This window comes from Solanum tuberosum, unplaced genomic scaffold, assembly GCF_000226075.1.
Source record: "Solanum tuberosum cultivar DM 1-3 516 R44 unplaced genomic scaffold, SolTub_3.0 scf00004, whole genome shotgun sequence".
NCBI classification, from domain to species: domain Eukaryota; kingdom Viridiplantae; phylum Streptophyta; class Magnoliopsida; order Solanales; family Solanaceae; genus Solanum; species Solanum tuberosum.
In genome coordinates this window covers 3118016-3141266 of record NW_006238930.1, presented here as the reverse complement: position 1 = coordinate 3141266, position 23251 = coordinate 3118016, and the positions used below count along the sequence as shown (strand labels likewise).

Below are 23251 nucleotides of genomic sequence, written 5' to 3'. Positions count from 1 at the left end.
TTTTTTTGCTGGATTTCTGGGTCAATGCAAGTCAAAAATTAATTTTTTGGTACATATATATGGAGGTCCCAAACTTTCTACTAAAAATTATATAGCCTATCTATTTGATTTGGACTTTTTCTGTGATTATGATGTGAGAAGGCATAGAAATGGATTGGAACGCTAAAATTGTTTGTTGTGAATGTAGGATTTGATAATTGAAAATATGATTTCTTGCCATTTCTGACTGTTTTTTTTTCTTGAAATTTATGTTGATTTTCTCAAATTATTTTGAGGAGGAAGAAGGATAACAAAATAAGTAAAAGTATTTAAGCTTAAAATTTATGGGCGCTAAAATTCACTTTTTGTTTGTGACATCGTCAAATTTATTTCACCATGGAAAGAGTTTAAGCTTGGAAAATGGTAGCCAAAAAATGGGGAAGAAGAAGAAGAAAAAAAAATTTAAAATTGGTAAAATGAGGCTCTCACGCGCGCGTCTAATGAGTGTATCACACTTGCTATGCCATCTCAGCAGAAAGTGTCAAATTGACACAGTTGGGCGTGACATGAGATGTCTAAAATGAACAAAGCCTTAAGGTGTCTAAGTGAAAGATCATGTCAAATTTAAGGGGCCACCGATGGGTTAGACCTTAAAACTTTATATAGAAATTCTTTCAATTAATGTACAGCCTCGAATTATGACATTCAATTTCAAGAAAAAAAGAAAAGATATGTGGGCCTTGTGACCCGTTACGCCATTCAAAAATAGGCTTTCATACTTTCTCCTACTATGTTTGGGCTGTAACAATCAAGGTTTACTGATTCAGTTGAAAATGGAAGAATAATCGAAGCGGTATTGGGAGAAGGTGAATGGATTCGTTGTCTTTACAATCTCATCTCAGTTTGAGGAGGTAATTTATAGTTCTTGTGTTCTCCAGATTCTTCATGTTGTAATTATCATAGAAGTTTAATTCTTGATTAGTATTTCATAGGGCATATTTAACTGGAAGTTCGTATGATTAAATTGATGTTTTCTGTGTTGTTGAAATGATGAAAGCTCAACCAGTACATACCCAGCTAGAAAACCAGGAATTGCAGTTCCTGAATTTGTAAAATTGCACAAGGGTCCTTCAAAATCCAGATATTTACCTCAAAGGTATCGTATGGCCGCTTCAAGTAGGGAGGGGTTGAATGGGATAGAAGAAGGCGATGGAGTGATAATTGTGGATCATGGGTCCCGTAGAAAAGAGTCCAATCTCATGCTAAGTTAGTTTCTGGCACCCTTCATTTTTGTTTTTCAATTTTGTTGCTGAATTGTCATGAGTTTTGCTTATTGTTGTAGTTTTGATGATAAATGTCAGATGAATTTGTAGCAATGTTTAGAGAGAGAACCAAATATCCCATTGTGGAGCCTGCACACATGGTAAGAATGTTTTATCCCCTTCTTTGTATGATTTTTGTTGTAGAGCTTGCTGTATGATTTGTTGTTTCATTCTTGATTCCTTATCTGTTTATCTTTGTTTTTGCATTCTGTTTGAGATTAGAATACTGTCGAGGAAAGAAAACTGCAGTGCATAAGGGTAAAAAATGAGAAGTCTTGCAGTATGTTTGGATGTTAAAGAGCAAAAGCAAAGGAAAGAAAACAAAAGCATACCTTTTCAGAAAAGAAACAATAGAAATGATATCAAATTTGCGTATGAGAAATCATCTTAAAATATCTCATGAGAAAATCTGGCAAAATAAAACAAAGATTGATAGGATAAAGGGATCCCTTTAGGGGGGGTGGGGTGGGTGGTTGGGAAGTGGCGATAGGACTAAGAATGTGCTAGGAGTAAGAAAATCCTAATGTTTGGATGTTAATATCTCTATTGTCCTTTCTTTTAATCCTCTCAAAAAGTTGGAACTTTCATTTTGCTCTGTATATCTTTTATGGCATTTAGGAGCTAGCAGAACCATCTATCAGAGACGCATTTAGTTTATGCGTTCAACAAGGAGCACGTCGAGTTATTGTGAGCCCCTTTTTCCTTTCTCCTGGACGACATTGGAACCAGGTATCTTTCGTTTTATGTAGTCTGAATTCTCAAGTTCTGCTAGCTGACGTAGAATTTGCCAATGATGTTAGTGCTAGGTTTTGACCTGATATCAGAGTTAAAGCCAAGGACCTTGGTGAAAAGGCTTTGATCTTTCCCTTTTCAGGATATTCCTTCTTTAACAGCTGAAGCTGCAAAGGAGCATCCAGGAGTATCATATCTCATTACAGCACCTCTTGGCCTTCATGAATTACTTGTTGTAAGACTCTTTTTTTTACTTGCTTTACTTTCTCACTATTTATTCTTTTCATTTACATATGGAATCCAACAATATTGAAACCTTAGTTTATTCCTACTCCATAGTTTGCATTCAAACGCTTGCCCTTATAATTGCTCAAACTCCCCTCTTTCCTAAGACACTGGCCTTATAGCAGTCCTTGCCTAACTAGGGCTTTTGTTATTTTAATTGGTTTGCAGTTGCCTTTTCTTTCCTAGGCTATTGGCACTGGCACTTGTATTAGAATTCTTTTATACTGAATGCTTTGTTCAATCTGAGTTTCTTTTGTGACAATTGCCTTACAGCATCCCATTTTAATCCCAACACTCTTATTGCTCAAGTAACTAGCAAACTTTTGTTTCATGGAGAGACCGTGATGGTCAGAGGTTTTGGCATTGACATCCTTCCTTAATAAAGTTGTTTGGTTGAAATTTTAATCCTAGAAGGTTGATTTAAAAACAGCTAAATGTTTTCTCATTGAAATTCTTCTATAGAAAGTTTGTAGGTTAAAATTCTAATTCTTGAAGATTGTTATTACAGAATGTTGTGAATGATAGGATCAATCATTGCCTAAGTCATATTGCCGGGAAAGCAGATGAGTGTTCAGTTTGTGCTGGAACTGGAAAATGTCGGCTCCGCCAGTGACATACTAGTGAAGCTTAGCAAAACTTCGTTATGTAGAGAGACTTTGTTACCTATGCCAGTTGACTTATTCGGATCTGAATGCTGAGTTACTGCCTCTTGGCAGTAGGTTCAATTATCTCCCAAAACTCAAGTTACCACGAGGACATTGATATTTGGGAGTTGGTAATAGCATTTCAAATACAAATATCAACTGGAGGATGCTTAGTTACTCCCCACCGCCGATGGAGAGTTGCGAGTGCTGGACTGCAGTTCTGATTATCCTCGTCTGATGTTAATCATTTAACTATTGTAAATCTTCATTTGTGTCTTACTGAACTCATGGCTGCCCATCAGGTGCTGGTGGGTTACTCTCTATTCCTCAAAATATTTGGTTTGAGAGTTGCACTTTAATAATTTGTGCTGTAGTGTCTTCCTTTACTCAATTACCATAAATCAACAAAGATTTATTTACATGGGTTGTAGCTGAAATTGTTGGGTATTGTATTTAGCTTTTCTCGTCATAAGAAGACTGATCATTTTTCATGATGAAATTCTTAGAATCTTTGATTTATGATGTCCATGCTCGCTGCTATACCGTGGCGTCTGTGTTTGAATTTGGCACTATAAATAGTTATGTGCAAAAATGGATGACGCAGAATTTAAAATTTTCATCTTTGGTCACTAATTCGAGCATGTGCTCTGCCTGGAGTTCGTCCTCCTGCCTTTTCATAAAATTGTGATTAATACTCCCTCCGTCCCATATTATAAATCACCTTTTTCATTTGCACTTGCATTAAGAAATAAAGTAATTTTATCCTTATGCCCTTATTTAATGTTTGCTTATGACAACTTTGTAATAAATGATGAAATGTTAGATTTCAAAAATATAAATACATTTGGATGACTATTTAAATTTTACTTTTTGGAGCCAAATGTTTTCACCAATTGATCCAAAAAATTAAAAAAATCAAGTTTTTCCCACCTCAATTTTCCTATATATTTTGTGTAAAATATTATTTTTTTAAAAAATATTTTTATATATAAATTCTTAAAGCAAACATGACAACATCACAAAATATTCAAATTCCATTACTTCAAATTGATCTAAATTATCCTGCTGAATCTGATGTTATTGATAATGAAATTAGACGACAAATGAATTTTAGTTCTAGTTCGACAAATCATTTGTTTTTTTATTTAAATGGTGCATAACTCCTTTATTTGGATCTTAATTTTTCTCAATTTGCCCTTCACATGTTTTGGTTGAGTCTTCTATTTTTACATCCTTTGAACTTTTTGAAATGTCATCTTCCTTGATAAAATTTGTTGAAGCTTCAATTTTCAAGATTATTTTTGAATTTTTTTTTCATCTTTTATTTTAAATTTGTTTGTTGATATTTTTTTTCAAAATCAGATTTTATAGAATAAGTAGTGAATAAAGAAAGTAGTTAATTAATGAATGAAGTACTCTCCCAATTAAATTAATTACTTGTAGATTTCGTAGGTTAGTCAAAGTAAATACATTTTCAAGATTAATTAATTAATCTATCAAGGGTATAATGGGTAAAATATGATAATTTATGCATAAATTTTATAAAATGACATATATTGTGGTCTAACTATTTTTAGAAAGGGATGACTTATAATATGGGACGGAGGGAGTAACATAAGATTTAAATAAAAGAAGAAACGAATTATACAGTTGGACGAAGTGATTCTGATTCGGTAGTTAGTACGTGACCTTCAGTCCTTCACCACTCAAAGAAAAGGTAGGACTAATGGAAAATGGAGATCTTTCCTATTGAAAAGTTCTGTAAATCTCAAACGTTTTGGCAAATTTCAAAAAGTTATATACTCGTATTTTATAAGCTACTGCTGAATTTGCGGTTTATAAATTATAAGGAGAATACAAAAAGAAAAGGAAAGATGTTCCGTTTTATACAGAAGATTATAAGGGGATGAAAAAGTGTATATGAGCTTTATCCCACATCGCCTGAAACAACGGAAGGCAAGGTGCTGGAGTGATATAAAAAGAAAGGAGGGAACAACATTGAAACATACTTACCTGGACGGGGTCAATGGGTGATCATGAAGGCCCATGGCCTAGGTTGGTGACCTTCATTGCACTTAGAAGGGGCGCCCGCCTAAGGTCGGCCCAAGTGGTCGAGCCTACGTCATAATTTGTTGCTGAGGGGGCCTGCGTTCGCGCGGCCCCTACCAATATAGTCCAAGTTTATCTGTTGGAATTGTTCTGGATCATTTGAGGCTCTAAACAAGTACACGCTTAACATCTCTGAGGCTAAAAACTCTCAATTTTCGTGCTTCAATGTGTCATTTCTACATTTCTTTGTTAGACCATAATTTGAAAAACGTCAGTAGAACCCTAAGGTAGGCCTAACTTTCAGCATGAGAAGTATTATGAGGTCTGTTTTATCTAACTCAAGAGAAAACTTGAAAGATAATGTACACAAGATCGTCTCTATTTTGAATGACTTCACAGAAAAGAGATTAATAGTTCAAGGGACCATTTTTCATGGACAGTTGATAAAAAAAGGTGTTTCATCACAGAAACACATTGCCGTTAAGATGCTTATTATGTATCTTAAATCCGGAAAACCAAATGAAATTGATCAGATGCTGAAGGAGTTTGATGGGTTCAACTTAGTTGTACATAATTGTCTTATTACTGCTAATCTTGAATGGGGAAAACTGGAAGAAGCTCGTAGACTGTTTGAGGAAATGCCTGAGAGAAATGAAGTTTCTTGGACTGCTATAATTTCGGGGTTGTTGAGGTCTGGAAAAGTTGAAGAGGCAATTTTGTACTTTGAGAAAAACCCATTTCAGAATCTGTTTTCGTGGACAGCAGTTATCAGTGGGCTTGTTCAAAATGGTTTAAGTTTTAAAGCAATGAAGCTGTTTCTCGAGATGCTTCAATCTGGAGTTATGCCTAATGCTGTCACTTTTACTTCCATTATTAGAGCATGTGGAGAGTTGGGTGATTTTAATTTGGGAATGTCTGTGTTGGGTTTGATTGTTAAGATTGGCTATGAACATAACTTGTCAGTTTCGAATTCTTTGATCACATTTAACTTGAGACTAAATGATACTGTTTCAGCTAGGTCAATTTTTGATAGGATGCAGAGTAAAGATGTCGTTTCGTGGACAGCGATTCTTGACATGTATGTTCAGATGGGAGAATTGGTAGAAGCTCGTCGTGTCTTTGATGAGATGCCAGAAAGAAATGAAGTTTCTTGGAGTACAATGATCTCGAGGTACAGTCAGAGTGGTGATGCAGAAGAGGCAGTGAATCTCTTCATTTGCATGGTCCGGCAGGGGTTTAAACCAAATAAGTCATGTTTTGCTAGCGTAGTAAGTGCATTGGCCAGCCTGGAAGCTTTAGTAATGGGAAAGATTGTTCATGGACATATATTAAAAATCGGGATGGAGAGAGATGCTTACATTGGTAGCTCACTTGTTGACCTTTACTGCAAATGTGGAAGCACTAAGGATGGACGTGTAGCATTCGACTCAATCTTGGAGAAAAATGTTGTTTGTTGGAATTCAATGGTTAGTGGGTATAGTCTCAATAACCAGCTCGAAGAAGCTAAGGAGCTATTTCACAAGATACCCCATAAAGATAACATCTCATGGAATTCACTAATAACAGGTTATTTAGAGTACGAAAAATTTGACGAGGTTTTTGAAGTTTTCTGTGAGATGCTTCTGTCTGGAGAACGACCAAGTAAATCTACTTTCTCTAGTGTTTTATGTGCCTGTGCGAGCTTAGCTTCACTAGAAAGGGGGAAGAACTCGCACGGTAAGGCAATTAAACTTGGTTTTCACTCTGACATTTTTGTCGACACTGCCCTTGTGGACATGTATGCCAAATCCGGAGATGTTGAAAGCGCTAAGAAAATCTTCAAAAGGATGCCCAAACGCAACGAGATTTCCTGGACAGCTATGATTCAAGGGCTTGCAGAAAATGGCTTTGCAGAGGAAGCACTTGCTGTATTTGAAGAATTTGAAAGGACCAAGTCCATTACACCTAATGAGCTGCTTATTTTAGCTGTTTTATTTGCTTGCTCCCACTGTGGTCTAGTAGATAAAGGACTCCATTACTTCAATTCAATGAAAAAGCTCTATAATATACAGCCGAACGATAGGCACTATACCTGTGTAGTGGACATGCTGTCTCGTTCAGGACGTCTTTCTGAAGCAGAGAAGTTCATCTTGGACATGCCTTGTGAACCAGAAGTTCAAGCTTGGGCAGCTCTCTTAAGTGGTTGCAAAACATACAGAAATGAGGTAATAGCAGAAAGGGTGGCGGAAAAGATTTCAGAGCTGGCTGAAAAGCACCCTGAAGGATATGTGTTGCTGTCAAACGTTTATGCTTCAGCTGGCAGATGGTTAGATGTCTTAAACATGAGAAAACAAATGAAGGAAAAAGGACTGAGGAAAAGCGGGGGATGTAGTTGGATAGAAGTGCGGAACCAACCCCATTTCTTTTATTCCCAGGATGGTTCTCACAATGAGTCCACAGAAATTTACGGGGTTTTGGAACTAATGAGGTCAGAAATGCTTCTCACATAGATTGCGTCAAGTTTTGAAGGACAACTAATTGGAACCGGATGCAGATCAGAGGTCAAAAGAGTTTTAGAGAACGTTCTTGGTGTAGAAAATGTGAATGCAGGATCCCATTGAATTGAATTGGGTCTATGAATCTAAGAAATGGTGAGAATTCTTGATCACTCTCAATTTGAAAATCCAAGATTTGCCTTGATGTCCTCGTAAATTTGAGTGTATAAATGAACTCACAGAGTAAACGTGTGAATCATTGCTGCAGAAATGCTTGCCTGAAGCTGTAAAGTGGAACTGGCATACAAGTAGGGAAAGCTCTCTCTTCACTAATTTCAATCCCTTGGCGTAGTAGTTGAAGTTTTTTTCTTCTACCGCCACCAAAACACAAGAACGGCTGGTAAGTAAGACAAAGAGTTGGCTCTAGAAAGAAAAAGGAATGAATATTCATTGATTATTCCATCATTGTATATTTGCAGAAATATGATATTTATCACAGGAACACTGATTAGTTGTAAGTTGTAAATGCCTATAAGAATTGGCAACTATTGAAGTTCTCTACAGAAGATAGTACGTATGGTAGACTGCTAATGCATGTGAATTCGATAGTGTTGTTTTGATAACAAATACCAACACTAATTGATACTCCAATATATTAAGTATACCAGTCAATCAACTATGTCCAATTCTAAACTAGTTGAGGTTGGTATTATAGGAGATAATATTGTATAGGTAACTGTTGAAGTTTTTAAAAATTTGTTCAAAATTCAGCAGCTTAATTATACTTCTTCAAGTAGTTAACTATTTTGAACTACTAGTAAGAAATTAAAAGAACCCTGCCTGTCAGTAATTACTAGAGAGATGAGCTAGTTTCCTCAAAGATAATTAACGGAGTATTGTAATATTTTTGTAATTATGATTCAAAAGAAAATAAAACTCCGTTCTGTTGCCGCTCGCCATTAGTTTATAAATTGAATACGATTAAGTATTTTTGCTGGGCCCATATATATTTTTCAATGAAAAAACCATCCAATTTAAATCCGCGCCAATTTCAAATCTTCTCCGTCCAACTCACGCGATCTATTCCAACGACGAACTCGATTCACTCATTTACTCTTTTGTCTTTGAATTTCCCTTCTTCTTCTTCTTCCAATTTCTTTAACATAGTGCAAAGTGATCGCTGATTTTCTCGCCGTAGAATTGCCAGTTGAGTTGAAACGCTTTGTCTTCTCCAATTTTGACGGTACAATACGAAGTAAGTATTTCATAATGTTGTTAACTTCAGCTATTCAAATTGAAAAGAGGTAATGTATCAAACAAAAGGGATATAGACATAAATATTCCGGTTAATGTTTGGTGATTTTCATCCTTACATGACTCCATCAATTCAGTAGGCTGTAATCCATATCGGCGAATGATAATTGTGATCGGTAATAATGTGATTTTGATTATGTGTTGTTTCTAATGTATTTTCCCTTTCTCATTGAGGTGAAATCTGTTGACGTACATTTTTATCAGGAAATTAGATAATCATGGATGGTTATGCGCTTAAGTCCGTGTCGGACTTGCCTCCTGTTTTCCGTTCAACTTTCAGTTTCAGGTACTACTCTTTTCAGTATCCTATCAATCGAATTTCTATGCGCTTTTTTATATACTAGTGCTAGGAAATTTTATTGTTTGTTTGAGATATTTTGTGTAAAATTTTATTAAGACTTCCGTTCGTCAACACTGTCAATTGAATGTTCAAGTGCACTTATTGTACTGGAATCCTTGAAATGAAGAAGTTACACACTCTCCTACTGCGATATGGGCACCACCTGAAATTTGTAAAAGTGGGATATAGAGAACCTCTAGTATAGAGATCGACTTATTAATTTTTTGAGGTAAATAATTAAATGAAATGTGTGGGATATATATATATATATATATATGGAGAGAGAGAGAGAGAGAGAGGAGTCATACACTGACCTCAACTAGTTTAGGGTTGAGGCGTAGTAGTTATTGTTGCTGTGACGTAAATCATTTAGGAAGCCACTACACATATACTAGCCACAGAGCTTGTACACTGTTTCCAGACTCCTAGAAATGCCTCAATGCTGATTGCTGGCTCTTTTTATTTGCCCTTGGTCACAAGTCAAATTGTAGAGATGGCTGTTTGATCATCAGCTTCACATCTGCGCTAGGCTATCACTGTATTACATTCTTTAGTATCCCAAGTTGATAGTGTTTCAAGTACTGTTTTTCTCCATGCAGATATTTTAATTCGCTGCAGAGTGAATGCTTTCCTGCTTGTTTCCTGTCGGATGTGAACATGGTAATTTCAGCGCCAACAGGAAGTGGGAAAACAGTGCTTTTTGAACTATGCATTTTGAGGCTTCTCTCAAGGTTTATCTCAGGAGAGGGAAAATTTATTCACATAAAGGGGTCTCTGAAGGCTGTAAGTTTCTATCAATGTTTTGCACAAGATAACTGAATTTGCAATTTCAAGGAGAATGATCCATTGAATGGAAGAAGTCAAACGTGCTGGAAAACCTTCATTTTCTGATGTTTTAACTGCATGCCTTGTCTATTTTATATCACACTACCAGCTTATTCAGACTCTCTTTTTGCTACAACTTTTTATCATCATCCTTTGCGATGAAAGAGTTAGTGCACCTCAATAATGCACGGTTTTACTGGCCATTCCTTCATTTACAGTGATGTTTGACACTTTTACCTACTCCTGCCCATGCAAAGACGATTATGTAGCCATTGGAAATTTTCATCATCTTTTAGTCATTTAGCATTACTGTTAACTCCTTTTTTCTTCTGATATATAGATATATGTTGCACCCTCAAAAGCACTGATACAAGAGAAGCTTCGTAATTGGAACCAGAAGCTTGGTTCATGGGGGATAAATTGCTTGGAACTGACAGGGGACAATGAGAACTACAAAATCACAGATATACAGGACGCTGATGTAATTCTTACCACTCCTGAGGTCAGACAAAATGAAAACCAGTCATCACTCTTTTTCTGTTTCTTGGCTAACTATGTGTTTGCCATTGAGTTTGTTATTTTTCTGCAGAAGTTTGATGCTGTGACTCGTTATCGCATAAATGATGGAGGCCTGAGTTTTTTTGGTGATATTGCATTAGTGCTAATTGATGAAGTCCATTTGTTGAATGATCCTCGTGGAGCAGTTTTGGAGGCAATTGTCAGTAGAATTAAAATGCTTTCTCGCAAACCTGAACTGAAATCAAGTGCTCTAGCTAATGTCCGTTTTTTAGCTGTTTCTGCAACCATTCCCAACATTGATGACCTTGGTAAATTTCAAGACAGTTCAAACAAGCCAACATTTCATGATAATCTCTGATATAGTAGTTTGATTGTAAGTCTCTCTTTATGCAGCAGAATGGCTCATGGTCCCCAGGCAAGGAGTAAAAAGGTAGAATTCTATATATATGCCATCTTTTTATTAATCAAAGAAAGTATCACTTTAGTTCTGTAAAACACTGTCCAATATGCAGGTTTGGGGAAGAAATGAGACCCGTGAAGTTGACTACCAAAGTTTTTGGTATTTACTTATTCTTACGATGAATGTTCAATTTGATTCAGTCCTGGTTACACCCTAACTCAATTATTCAATTTGTGCTTACTACCTTTATCTCAAATCAGGTGTCATTTTTTGACTTTTTGCTGTTTTAAAACCTAGAGAATTAAAATACTCATTTCTTGGTGGTAGTTAGGAAGGTGGGCAGGCTATGCTTGGGAGTTTGAATTTATAATATTGTTAAGTATAAAACCTAAAAAAAATGGAAGTTTAAAGCTGAGTTCAAACAAAAATATCAAAGCAGGTCCCAGTTAGATCTTTGATTGGATAATATTGAGAACCAACAGCCAAGTAAATGACAAAGTACTTCATTTTGGGAGAGAGGGTACTTTCTGATAAAATGAGACGGAAGTACATTGAGGACACTGAGTCAAACATATCGGTATAATGCCTATAAAATGCATCAAGCACCTTTGTAGGAAGTGCATTGACATGCCTCTGGGGTAATCACTGCCTGAGCTTCTTATAAGTTCTGCATTGCCAACCCTCTGTCTGCAGGATACACTCCAGCGAAGAATGACTTTCTATTTGAAAAGGTATGTTGTTTGTTGTCTTTTCTTTTTCAGTTTTCTGTTTATACCTCTGTTCACTCTTTCTAAGTTTTGAACGTCTCCCCACTTCTATCCAGTTTCATGTCTTGCTTTGTCAAATTTTAGAATCTATTTTACAGGATAGCTAGAGATTATCATTATTACACCTTGAAATACCTCTTAATATCTTGACAATACTGTTTGATTTTCTTTTCCAGCGCCTACAGAACTTTGTCTTCGGTAAGCATAAGAAGCTAGTTGTGACATCATATACCTCCTATTTTCAATTTATACTCCCTTACTATGTTCTATTCAATGTCTAGAACTAAGCATGAGAGTTTGTACAGATATCCTCATGCAACATTCTAGAGGAAAATCTGCTCTAGTTTTTTGCTCAACCAGAAAAGGAGCACAAGAGGCAGCACAACAGCTCTCGCAGACAGCAATGACCTTTGGTCATTCAAATCCTTTCATCAAAAGCAGAGAGCAACAAGAAAGGTTGAGGGAAGCTTCACTATCATGTAGTGACAAACAAATGCAGTCTTATATTCTTTATGGTGGTATGTTCTATCCTCCCTAACTTTTGTTGCAGCACTATCAGACCCCTGATTGAAACAAAATGTGCTTGTCATTCTCTTTTTTCCTTTGTACTGGGGTGTTGAATATGTAGGTGTATTGAGCCTAGATCCTGCAGATTATTGATTATCTGTGTTATGCAGTTGGTTATCACAATGGTGGTCTTTCCATGAACGACCGCAACCTCATTGAAGGCCTTTTTCTGAATGGTGATATTCAAGTGCTGTGCACTACAAATACTCTTGCCCATGGAATTAATCTACCAGCACATACCGTTGTGCTTAAATCAACTCAGTACTTGTATGTCCACCAGTTATTATCTGATTTGTTCATTAGTCAGATGTCATCTTTGTAATTCTATCATGTTCTTTCCAGCAATAAGGAAAAAGGGACTTACATGGAATATGACAGATCAACCGTCCTGCAGGCATGCTACTCTTCCCTGGGGTTCCTCTGCTAAGTCATTTGTATTCGGCAATACAAAATTGTACTGTATCTAGAATTCAAAGATAATGATTTCGTCCACACTTGGAAACCTACATCTAAAGTAAAATTATCGTTAGTTCCAAATAAGAGTTATATATTTTCCAACTATTGCAGATGTCAGGAAGAGCAGGTCGACCACCATTTGATGACACGGGAATGGTCATAATCATGACCAGAAAAGAAACTGTGAGTCTTCTATTGTGATACAGATGAGGTTCACCGCATTATGAAAAATTGACTTAGAGTAATTTTATGTTGTCTTTTCTCTTCTTTCCCTGCAGTCATCAGTCAGTAGCTAATCTTCTGTACTTCATCTTGATCATTACTGCTAATTTTCCTATCTGAACCTTCTTTTACCCATTAGGTTCACTTGTACGAGAATTTATTAAGTGGATGCGAATTGGTGGAGTCACAGTATGTCACTATTCATCTTGTTAGTTAGTGATGCTTTTCGATCTTGGGTGCATCCAAAACGGACTGTGTAACCAAGAAGTTGATGTGGTTTTCTTTCTCTTTAGATTGCTTCCATGTATTACAGAGCACCTAACAGCAGAGATTGTTCAACTGACTGTGTCAGATATAACAGGAGCAATTGAATGGATGAAATGCTCATTTTTGTATGTTAGAATAAGAAAGGTATATCTTCCTGAGCTGATTAATGAGAACATGATCTATCTGCAATTTCTGTAAAGTTTTATTCCTAACAATTTTCAGTCAAAATATAGAATCCAGAGAAATATGCAGTAAGGAAGGGGCTAACTGGCGACCGTTTAGAGAGGCATATGCAAGGTGATCAGTGACACTGGTAAACTATGAAGTTCTTTCAAGTTTATTTAGCCATATGTGCTGACTTAAAATATATATTCCAGATATTTGTGTTCAGAATGTAAATGAGTTGTCAAGGTATCAATTGATTTGGACAGATGAAGATGGTTTCCTCTTAAAGCCTCTTGGTATGGAGATTTCAGAATGCAGTATAGTCTAATATCCATGTTGGAAATCATAATTTCTGCCTCGTTTATACGCAGAACCTGGAAAGTTGATGACGAAATATTATCTGAAATTCGACACGATGAAGCACATCATGCAAGCCCCTGGAAACTGTAGCATAGAGGATGCACTTCAAATCATTTGCCGTGCTGAGGAACTTAGCTGTATCTTCACATACTCTACCAATTAAAATGTTTGAGTAATTACAACAGGTGCTATGTCTCACTTTCCTGTAAAATGAAGGGATACAACTGAGGCGCAATGAGAAGAAGCTCCTGAATGACATAAACATTGACAAAGACAATAGGCTCCGGTTTCACATCCTTGGGGATAAAGAGAAAAGAAAAAAGCGGGTCCAAACCAAAGAAGAGAAGATATTTGTTTTGGCAAATGACTGCCTAACGGGGGACCCTTTGGTCTTTGATTTATCCCTTAGCCAGGTTGTCATCAAGTTCATGTATTATATTACCATTCACCAAAAGCATTGATATGGGCTAATAGTCTTTTAATGATATAGGACGTGAACTCTATATGTGCAAATGGCTATAGAATTGCAAAGTGCATGAAAGAGTATTTCATTTACAGGAAGAACTATCGAGGAGCTTTGAGTTCAGCACTTCTAACCAAATCCTTGTATCAAAAGGTCTGGGATGATAGTCCATACTTGCTGAAACAATTACCTGGTATTGGAATGGTGACAGCAAAGGTTTGTAGCTTATATTGATCTGATAGTCCATGTTTTGGGAACAGACAGATTCCTAAGGTTTCTCCTGATGTACACTTATCTTCCTGCATAGGCACTTCATTCAATGGGAGTAAAATCATTTGCCTCACTCTCCGATGCAGATCCAAGGAAAATAGAGATGGTCACTGGAAGAAAATATCCTTTTGGGAATCATATAAAAGAGTCATTACTATCGCTACCCCCAGAAATTGAGATGAGGGTTGAGGAAACTGAGAGCCAAAGGCAAGGGAAGTCCAAGGTTATGGTAACACTGACTAGGTTATCACAACCTGTTCAAACAACTAAACGACATTATGCTGATATGGTATGGTAATTATAGGGAACATTTCGCCTGTGCGTGATTTTCTACATCACACTTATTTTGTTGTAGAATTTACTCAATGACATTCAGTTGAAAACTTTCTGATAGGTGGTTGGCGTTGAAGAAGATAATCTGGTACTGTTTCATGAGAAAATAAGGTAATAGATTCTTAAATATGGAGTGTGCACTTTAAAATGACATCATTTTCCTTGAAAAAACAAAAGCTTCTCAACAAAGTATGAACATTTCAAAGCATGTTTGTATCAGCTCAAATTTAGAATATCAATATATTTCTTGAAATTAATAAGGTTCCCAACAAATTATTAGGATTTTCAAAGCATGCTTATATAGGTCAATTTTCTAGGTGTCCAGCATATACTTCTGTATGAGTAGTCATACGTCTGATGCCTATCTAATGATTCCCTTTGGCTGTTCTACTTATGAACTAATGGTGTTAAATTTATCTTTATGATTATTTAGCCACTAGAATGACTTGGAATTTTTTTTCTTGCTGCAGGGTGGATGAATTTCCTAGGTACTCTTAAAAGTTTGGTCCCCATTTCCAAATCAAGCCTGAGAAACTGCCAAACTATACCAACTAGATTATTAAATTCATGAAATTCTTGTGAATGCCATATTTAGTAGTGATCTTCACTGTTATTATGGTTTTCTTTTACAGCCCTTATAGCAAGACAGTTATGGTGCCAAGTCCTCAGCAAGGGAAGCTGACTGTTAAAGCAGATCTGATATTTGATGAATTTAGTTAACTCCTCACACATTCTATGTGTATTTTCATTTATGTGTACTGCTTCTCCCCTTGAGTTTTACTTGACTAGATCACATCATTTTTCTGCAGTTGGTGTTGATCTCCGTCAAAAGGTTGTATTGATAAACATGGTTGACCATAATTTTGTGATGAAGTACAGAACCAAGCAACCCTCTTCCTTCCAGAACAATGATGTCTGCATCATAGAGGACACACAAGATGCAGCTCAAGCATCATGCCAAGTGTCTCACAGTTTAACTGAAGCTGGTTGGAGCTCAGACATGTGAGAGCTAACTTTCCCTTTTTATGAACGTAAAGCATATGATAACCATGATGATTGACAATATGACTGCTAACTTTTGTAGTTTCTGTTTCTTATTTGGATTATTGGGTCATGAATATTAGACCTTATACAGGAGAGGGAAGTTTGAACTTATAGCAAATTCCATGTGTATTTGATGGCACCATATGAAATAATTGTGTGGTATATGTTTTGGGGAAACTGAAGGTTCCAGATTCTATCGTTCTCTCTTACATGTATGACAGGTTGAATCTGCTTCCACACTGAATACTAACTGGCTTCTTGTTTCTGTTATCAGGCCCAGTTTCAAGCTAATAGATGAAGATCTAGACGAAGGTAGCAATTTAAGCTCTCACATGTTTTGTGTTTAATGTACTTCAATGTGTTACTGACTTCTGCTGCTAAATCCATCAATGAAGTGGTACTTGCTGCTGCGGTCGAAGATGATGAATGCAGAATCATAAACGAAAATACAGTATTTGACCATATACGTGAAAAGGCAAAAAACCTCCCTGCTTTGACCTCACTGAAAGGTACATGTTTACCATCATTAGAAACTTTGAATCTCATCAGAAAGCGCACTCGCGAGGAGCAGCTTCTTGTTGAGAATGCTGTAGGAGTATCTGAAGAAGTGAGAAGAACCAAAGTCCCATATCACAACATGGTCATTCAATCTGCACAATATATTGATCTAGAAGAAAATAGACCATTTTCTAACAAAGATCAGAGACCATATAGCCATCACGTCTCTAATGCCATTTACCTGCCTGATGAGAGAGGTAATATACAAAGTCATTGGCGCTAATATCTGTAGATTATATGCAGGCTGACATCAAATTATACTGTTCTAGGTGAGCTTTTCTTTGAAACTGGGAGTGTTCCATCTGAAACAATTGCTGAAGAAATGATATTCAAATATAACCCTATAGATTCTAAGATGTTCCACAGCTTTGAGAATGTGAAGAACACAGAACCCAAGTTACTCAATATGGCCAATGGAACCTGCATAATTCACCAACCTGAGCACATTTCTTCCAGCTTTGGGTTTCAAGAGACAACTCCAACAAAAGTTACGAAAAATGCAGCAAGTAAACAAATTGAAGAGGTTGAGGATCTAACTCTTCATAGTTACACCCCTGGTACAAGTGAAAAAACTGATCTTTCTATGGAAACCTCAAGAAAAGATGCAGAGGGAAGATCAAGATTGTTGTCAGCTGCAGATGCTTACTTTATTAGGAATAAAGTTGGATATCCACTACGTTCTCCAAGTTTCAAGGAACAACAGGGCACTTCTTCAGTACAAGTTGGAGAAATCAGTCAACCTAATCCCTTTCTTGGGTTTAAAAGCATTTTTACATTTCTGTTTGAGTGAACATGGTGGTATCTAGGATATGTTGAATCCAATGACTTGCTTTGTCAGCTATATTGAGAACTATGCGTTTAAAATTTGTTTGGTCTCCTTTACTTGGTTAGATAAAATTACTTTCTCCGCGATAATAAAGGGTATTGCGTTATGATTTATGACTTATAAGAATTTTTATATTATTAATATATTCTTACTTGTTATAGGAGGTAACCTGATTTATTTATCAGGTTACTAGAGTAATGTATTAAGAATGTTTACCTATAGTTATCATTTTGGTGTCTTCGTGGTATTAAAGAGATTTTACATTGTTAGTATAGAAGTTTAACTAATAGTCAATTAAAGATGTACAACTAAAGGGAATTGAGAATTTCGACAATTGGGCAAAATAAATTATAGAGATAAACTAAATCCCCACTTTATTCCAACAAAATGCATTTCACAAGTGCAAGATGTTGAAAGATTTTGAGAGGGAAATTGTTTTTTTATCATCAAGTTAATGCATGCATAAAAATTCTTGTATTCATATCAAATAGAATGCATAATTAATAAAGTGTGTATTGAAATACATAATTAGACATAAATTAAAAAAGTGCATCAAATAAAGTATTGTAATAATCACTAGCAAACAATTTCTTTTCAATTCTAACTTATAGCACAATCAAAAGAGTATTATTATTTTTGACGTACCTTTAATTAAATATTAAAAATCATCTGCACTTTCTTGAATTTTGGCGCAAGTCCGAATGGATAAAGAAATTGAAAGAGAGGGGGTGGAGTAAATAATTTCCAAATGGCCATACAAAAGGTAGTCAAATTTCGTAGAATACTGGATGGTTCTCGATTCTCCTGTGGACCACCATAAATAGAGTGAGCTCGTTTTACAGAGCATTTACCCTTTTCGGCGGCTTCTAGTATTCAGCCAAAAACTCTATTTCTCGTTCCCCTGTTATTTTGCGTAACCGTCTCACACCGATCTGCTTGCTAAGGTTTGCTTCTTCCCTTCCTCTGTTTTTTCTTCTTCAATTTCTATGGTTATTTGCTGTAGCAAATGATTGCTTTTTGTTGCTTGATTTCAAGTTACTATGTGGTTTTTGTCCATATTTCATTGTATGCTTTATTTTCAAAGTGGAAAATGATATTTGAAACTTGAAACTTAGAGTTGCAGTTGACCATGAATACAAATTAGAGTTGTCTTTGATTATTTTTGAATACTTTGGAGTGAAAAAAGTGATTTTTATTGTTTTTCAAATTGCCGAAAATTCTGGATTTCGGAATTTCATGAAAGTGTTTTTCGGAGTGAAAAAGCTCCATGTCAAACCCTACATATGTGCGTTGGTGGTTCGACTAAACTCAACAATCTGAAGAATATTAAAAAGAAAAAGAAAACATCTCTTTAATATCTGGGAAGTCAAATTTGCTTTACGAGAATATACATGAGTTGCTGAGGAAGGATTTGAATGAAGGAAAAGGGAGAATTATTCAATGATTTTTTTACTGTTGCTACTTTTTGTTTCTCTTACATTAGAGCTGAGACTACAGCTTCGTGGTTGACGCCTTTTGTTTATACTCCTTCCTTAAAAGAAGGGAAGAAATGGCAGGTTCCCATATTGCACATGCTGCTTACAAGGGTCCAAGTGTAGTGAAAGAGATTGTGATAGGGATTGCTCTTGGAATAGTTGCGGGAGGTTTGTGGAAGATGCACCATTGGAACAACCAGAGGAGAACTAAGGAATTCTATGATTTGCTTGACAAAAATGAGATCAGTGTCGTGGTGAATGACGAGTAACTTTACAAGAATTCAATAATTTGCTTCAGCATGAAAGTTTGGCTCAAATGGTAAATGAACAATGTATGTTTCAGATAATGTTTAAATTTTAATATGTTAATAATTTTCAGTTGAAAATATAATGATAGTTCTTTAGAATATATTCAGTTGGTATGTTTGATTAGAATGAGGCAAAATGAATTAGGAAATGTTTGACTTGATTTGGTGGGGTGCGCCAGGCCTGGGCAGTAGTGCAACGCTAAGGCGACACATGAAGACCCAAGTAGCAAGCTACTTTGATGGGCCTTCCCCCTTAAAAAATTGAGTTAATATCGTGTGAGCCAATGGCCCACATATCAGATATTAAACTGATAAGAACAGATACTACACTTGATCTTAGCCAAAAGGCCGAGAAAGGTATGCTTTATACTGGAAATGGGCCTTGATTTTTATAGTAGATCTTGGCTATATAGGTATTAGCTATTTCCGATATGGGATGAATAGACTAATTCAAAAACAATCTCCTTTGCTTTCTCGAATGTTGTAAAAGCTTTTTTAGTTCTTATGTATGAGATTCTGCCTAACAATAAAATGGACACCTGACAGTGATGTTTCGAGTATTGCTTGGCTGGTAAATGGTACAGAATTTGCTATACAGATTTGAACTGATTGGGATGCTTATTTCACTTCAGCGTCATTCTGCGTATCTTCTAAAAAACTCTATAACTGAGCCTAGCATATCTGGCATTTTAGGCTCCCTAACATGAGTTTGTTTTGTGTTTTTTTGTTATCCTGTTTATATTTACTGCATTCGAGCAGGAAGAAATCCCTGTTCTTGGGCTGGCAATTGTTATAAACAAAATTCATAAGAGCTAGTGGCGCAGGGGATAGGGAATATGCTCCTATATCCTTCTCCACTTAAATGTCGACACATTTGTATGCAGCAGAGTTCAAACTTGTGACATGAGCATAATCTACACATCACTTGTTACACTCTTATCATGTGGCTATTATGAAGCAGATTATAGATTGCTAAATGAAAGCACGATGTTTTTTGCTTCCTAAACCGAGAGGGCGCGTCTCTTACTTCTATGAGTTTTACACTGCTAGCTAATAGATGCCTCCAGTGCAAGTATATTTGTTGGTCATAGTTGAGATGATTGTTAACATTGTTTGCTTTAATACATGACTTACCAACCCATTTGTAAGAAGATATTTTGGTATTCGTCACATTCCATCATCAAAGTGAATTATGTAGGAGAGATTATTTTAACTTTATTGGTCGTACTGCGTACGAACTAGGCACAGAGAAAGTGGTAAGACGTAAGTAAAACTAATTAACATCCTGTCAAATTTATTGGAAGATTAAACAAAAGAGCATTTTTTTTATTTCCTGGTGGTTCTTAAATAATCGAATTAAGTAGAAAAAAGAGCACTAAGTAATGGTATATGTACTCTATTAAATAAATTTATCATTCCTCGGGGATTGGAATTTGGAATACAATGGATTAATTAAGTAAAGGGCCAGAATAGTGTTTGTAGCACATGTGAGGCCTAAATAAAGACAAATGTGAAAATTGGAACTCGATTTGGTGGGGTGCGCCAGGCCCAAGCAGTAGTGCAACGCATGGGCGACGCGCAAAAGCCCAAGTAGCAAGCTACCTTGATGGATCTTTTCCCTTTAAAAAATTAAGTTAATATCGTGTGAATCAATGACCCACATATCAGATATTAAACTGATAAGAACAGATACTACACTTGATCTTAGCCAAAAGGCCGAGAAAGGTATGATTGATTATGTCAATGGGCCTTGGATTTTACAGCAGATCTTGGTTATCTATGCATTAGCTATTTCCGATATGGGATGAATAGACTATACAAAAACAACCCCTATTGCTTTCTATGAAGTGTAAAGCCTTCTTATGGGAGTATCAGATTCTGCCTAACATGAAATGATCACTTTATCAGTGGATGATTCGAGTATTGCCTGGCTGCTTAATGGCACAGAATTTGCTTTACAAATTACTAAACATTTTGAGATGCTTGTTTCACTTCATGTGATACTGCTGATCTCTAAAGATCCATTGTTATAAAGAAACAGTTTTGCCATTTATGAATAAAAACATTGATGGATCCATTGTAATACAAAGTTTGTAGTAACATTTTATGCACATGAAGTGCAGTCTTTTCCTGTAAATGCCAAAATAACTTCATGAATTGGAGTATAGTCTTTTCCTTTATTATGATCAACAAAAGAAAAAGTAGCAGACTCTCCAAAATTTATGGATGTGTGTATCAGGTCCTCTTTCAGGTTTTATTTTTCGATTTGTAGTATATTTGGAAGAACATATATAAATGCAGTATTTACATTATTCATATTTTTTTACTAATAATGGAGTACTATGTTACACCAATTAACTCTTTGGCAGATTTTTAGTTGACATTTTAGGATAGTATGGTCCAAAGACAGTGATGTCCCAACGCTTATCAGTCGAATTGCATATATTGTATTCTCACATCATATCAACTGAACAATAAATTTCACAAGAGACATAATTTTCACTATAAAACCTCAACCATTAGTGAAAATTATTAAAATTTCTACAACTATTATATAATCTTTTCAAATGAACAAATTATAGTTCATAAACAAAGTAGCTAAATATCTTAAGGCGCCACATTAATGGATCACATATCTCCATATATTTTTTTATATAATAGATCGATATTTTGTGCTTTTAATTCACCTCACTTTTATTTCCCGGCAACCAAGGAAAATGCAAATTTAATACTTGCTGATAAGTAGTACTAACATTGAGGGTCTACTCTTTTCTGTTTTAAAAAAAATGTTTGTAAGCTCTTTTATGTGGTAGATATATATTTAGTTGACATCGTGTGGTCCAGGAACAGTGAAGTCCCAACGCTTATCTGCTAACCACCATTGGCCAAGTGTAAGCACGAATATAATATTTCATTCGTTTCAATTTATGTGATATCATTTAATTTGATTTTTGAAATTTATAATTTAAAATATTCTTTGATTATATATGTGGTCACAAATTATTTTATTGAGGAAAAAAGAGGAATTTAAATTAAATCTCTAATTATAAAAAAAATAAAAATTAGGATATATGAACTAAAATAAAAGTGTGTTACATAAATTTGAGACAGTGAGATATTATCCTTCAATAGCAAGCGCTTATCAGCGGAATTGCGTATATTGCATTCTTTCCTCATGTCAACTGATCAATAGATTTTTTTCTTCAATAATAATTAGATACACCTATAAGCTATAGTTTCTCATCTATTGCCTCGAGGTTAATTAGGTTTTGTGGTAAAAGTATAGAACGTGATATGTAAGTTAGATGCATGTCACCTTGTTACAGATTTTTCAATTATTAAAAAAAATAATATATTAATTTTGAAAATTTTACTCTTGATTCAAAATCACAAATAAGGTAAATCTGAATTGTATTGTAAGTCCTACCATCCAAAAAGGATTTATTCTTTTTGTCTAGTTAATCCTCTTATAAAATTTATTTTGATAGTACTTTACCTAAATTTTTAACATGTTGGTGAGAGTTCGATTTCCATCCTTGTCATTTTCTCCCCGGCCTTACCCGCAATTTGGAGGAAAAAAAATATAAGAAAAGTCCATTCTTGGTAGTAAATACTGTCTATATTCACAACAACAAAATTAGGTAGTTGAGGTAAATGAATTTAGTCGGCATTTGGTAGCTCAAAATGGGGTCCAAATGAACCGGCTATATCCACATAATTTAATTATATGATGGCATTTCATAATTGACAAAAGGCCAGGACAAACGAATTAGCTTTAAGCAATTCATGCACCTCTTTGAAAATGATACAGTAGCTATGCTTCTGTCTAACACTTTCTTAGGGGTGGCAAGGTTGGATTGAATCGAATTTGAATGGATTGAGTAAAAATGGTTTGGTTTACAATCTATCCAAATAGAATATAGATAAATATGGATTTGGTCAAACATGATTTGGGTAAAATGGTTCTAACCCATTTAAAAAATCTGTTTTCCAAAAAAAATAACTTCCCCCCCCCCCCACCTTCCACCAACCTACCCTTAATTTTTTTTTGTTTTCCAAAAACAAAAAAAAACTGTTTTTCAAAAAAAAAAACTACCCCCACCTTCCACCAACCGACCCCTAAATTTTTTTGTTTTCCAAAAAGAAAAAAAAAGAAATCTGTTTTTTCAAAAATAAATAAATTACCCCCTCCTCCTCCCCCACACACCTTCCACCAACCTATCCCTAATTTCCAAAAACAAAAAAATTTTGTTTTTTCAAAAAAAATAAAATTTACCCCCTCCCCCG

General features: G+C 35.5%; 3 protein-coding genes across 4 annotated transcripts; all 3 read left to right on the top strand.

The window, feature by feature from the left end:
* The first annotated feature begins 689 nt into the window (after positions 1 to 689).
* On the top strand, positions 690 to 3461 carry LOC102599852 (sirohydrochlorin ferrochelatase). The gene is made up of 6 exons (XM_006338525.2): positions 690 to 890; positions 1037 to 1245; positions 1341 to 1402; positions 1920 to 2030; positions 2176 to 2268; positions 2827 to 3461. Exons 1-6 carry the CDS (start codon positions 850 to 852, stop codon positions 2929 to 2931), a joined length of 621 nt encoding a protein of 206 aa, XP_006338587.1. The 5' UTR covers positions 690 to 849; the 3' UTR covers positions 2932 to 3461.
* Positions 3462 to 5224: 1763 nt separating this feature from the next.
* Positions 5225 to 17221, top strand: LOC102581133 (ATP-dependent DNA helicase MER3 homolog). The gene is made up of 28 exons (XM_015308067.1): positions 5225 to 7497; positions 9012 to 9085; positions 9739 to 9922; positions 10305 to 10466; positions 10554 to 10791; positions 10877 to 10913; positions 10996 to 11042; positions 11577 to 11614; positions 11827 to 11848; positions 11956 to 12168; positions 12328 to 12484; positions 12560 to 12611; positions 12785 to 12856; positions 13035 to 13084; positions 13189 to 13306; positions 13396 to 13459; positions 13540 to 13623; positions 13699 to 13824; positions 13904 to 14100; positions 14178 to 14366; positions 14458 to 14709; positions 14815 to 14864; positions 15224 to 15241; positions 15386 to 15468; positions 15563 to 15755; positions 16072 to 16109; positions 16193 to 16552; positions 16625 to 17221. The coding sequence occupies exons 1-28, from the start codon at positions 5317 to 5319 to the stop codon at positions 17143 to 17145; spliced, it is 5820 nt and encodes a 1939-aa protein (XP_015163553.1). The 5' UTR covers positions 5225 to 5316; the 3' UTR covers positions 17146 to 17221.
* A 683-nt stretch (positions 17222 to 17904) lies between these two features.
* On the top strand, positions 17905 to 20018 carry LOC102599311 (cytochrome c oxidase subunit 5C). 2 transcript variants are annotated; one of them, XM_006338524.2, is made up of 2 exons: positions 17905 to 18125; positions 18724 to 20018. In XM_006338524.2, the coding sequence occupies exon 2, from the start codon at positions 18731 to 18733 to the stop codon at positions 18923 to 18925; it is 195 nt and encodes a 64-aa protein (XP_006338586.1). In that variant the 5' UTR covers positions 17905 to 18125; positions 18724 to 18730; the 3' UTR covers positions 18926 to 20018. The 2 variants fall into 2 exon arrangements, with proteins under 2 accessions (XP_006338586.1, XP_006338585.1); XM_006338523.2 differs by having other exon boundaries at positions 17910 to 18125; positions 18721 to 20018.
* The last annotated feature ends 3233 nt before the right edge of the window (positions 20019 to 23251 follow it).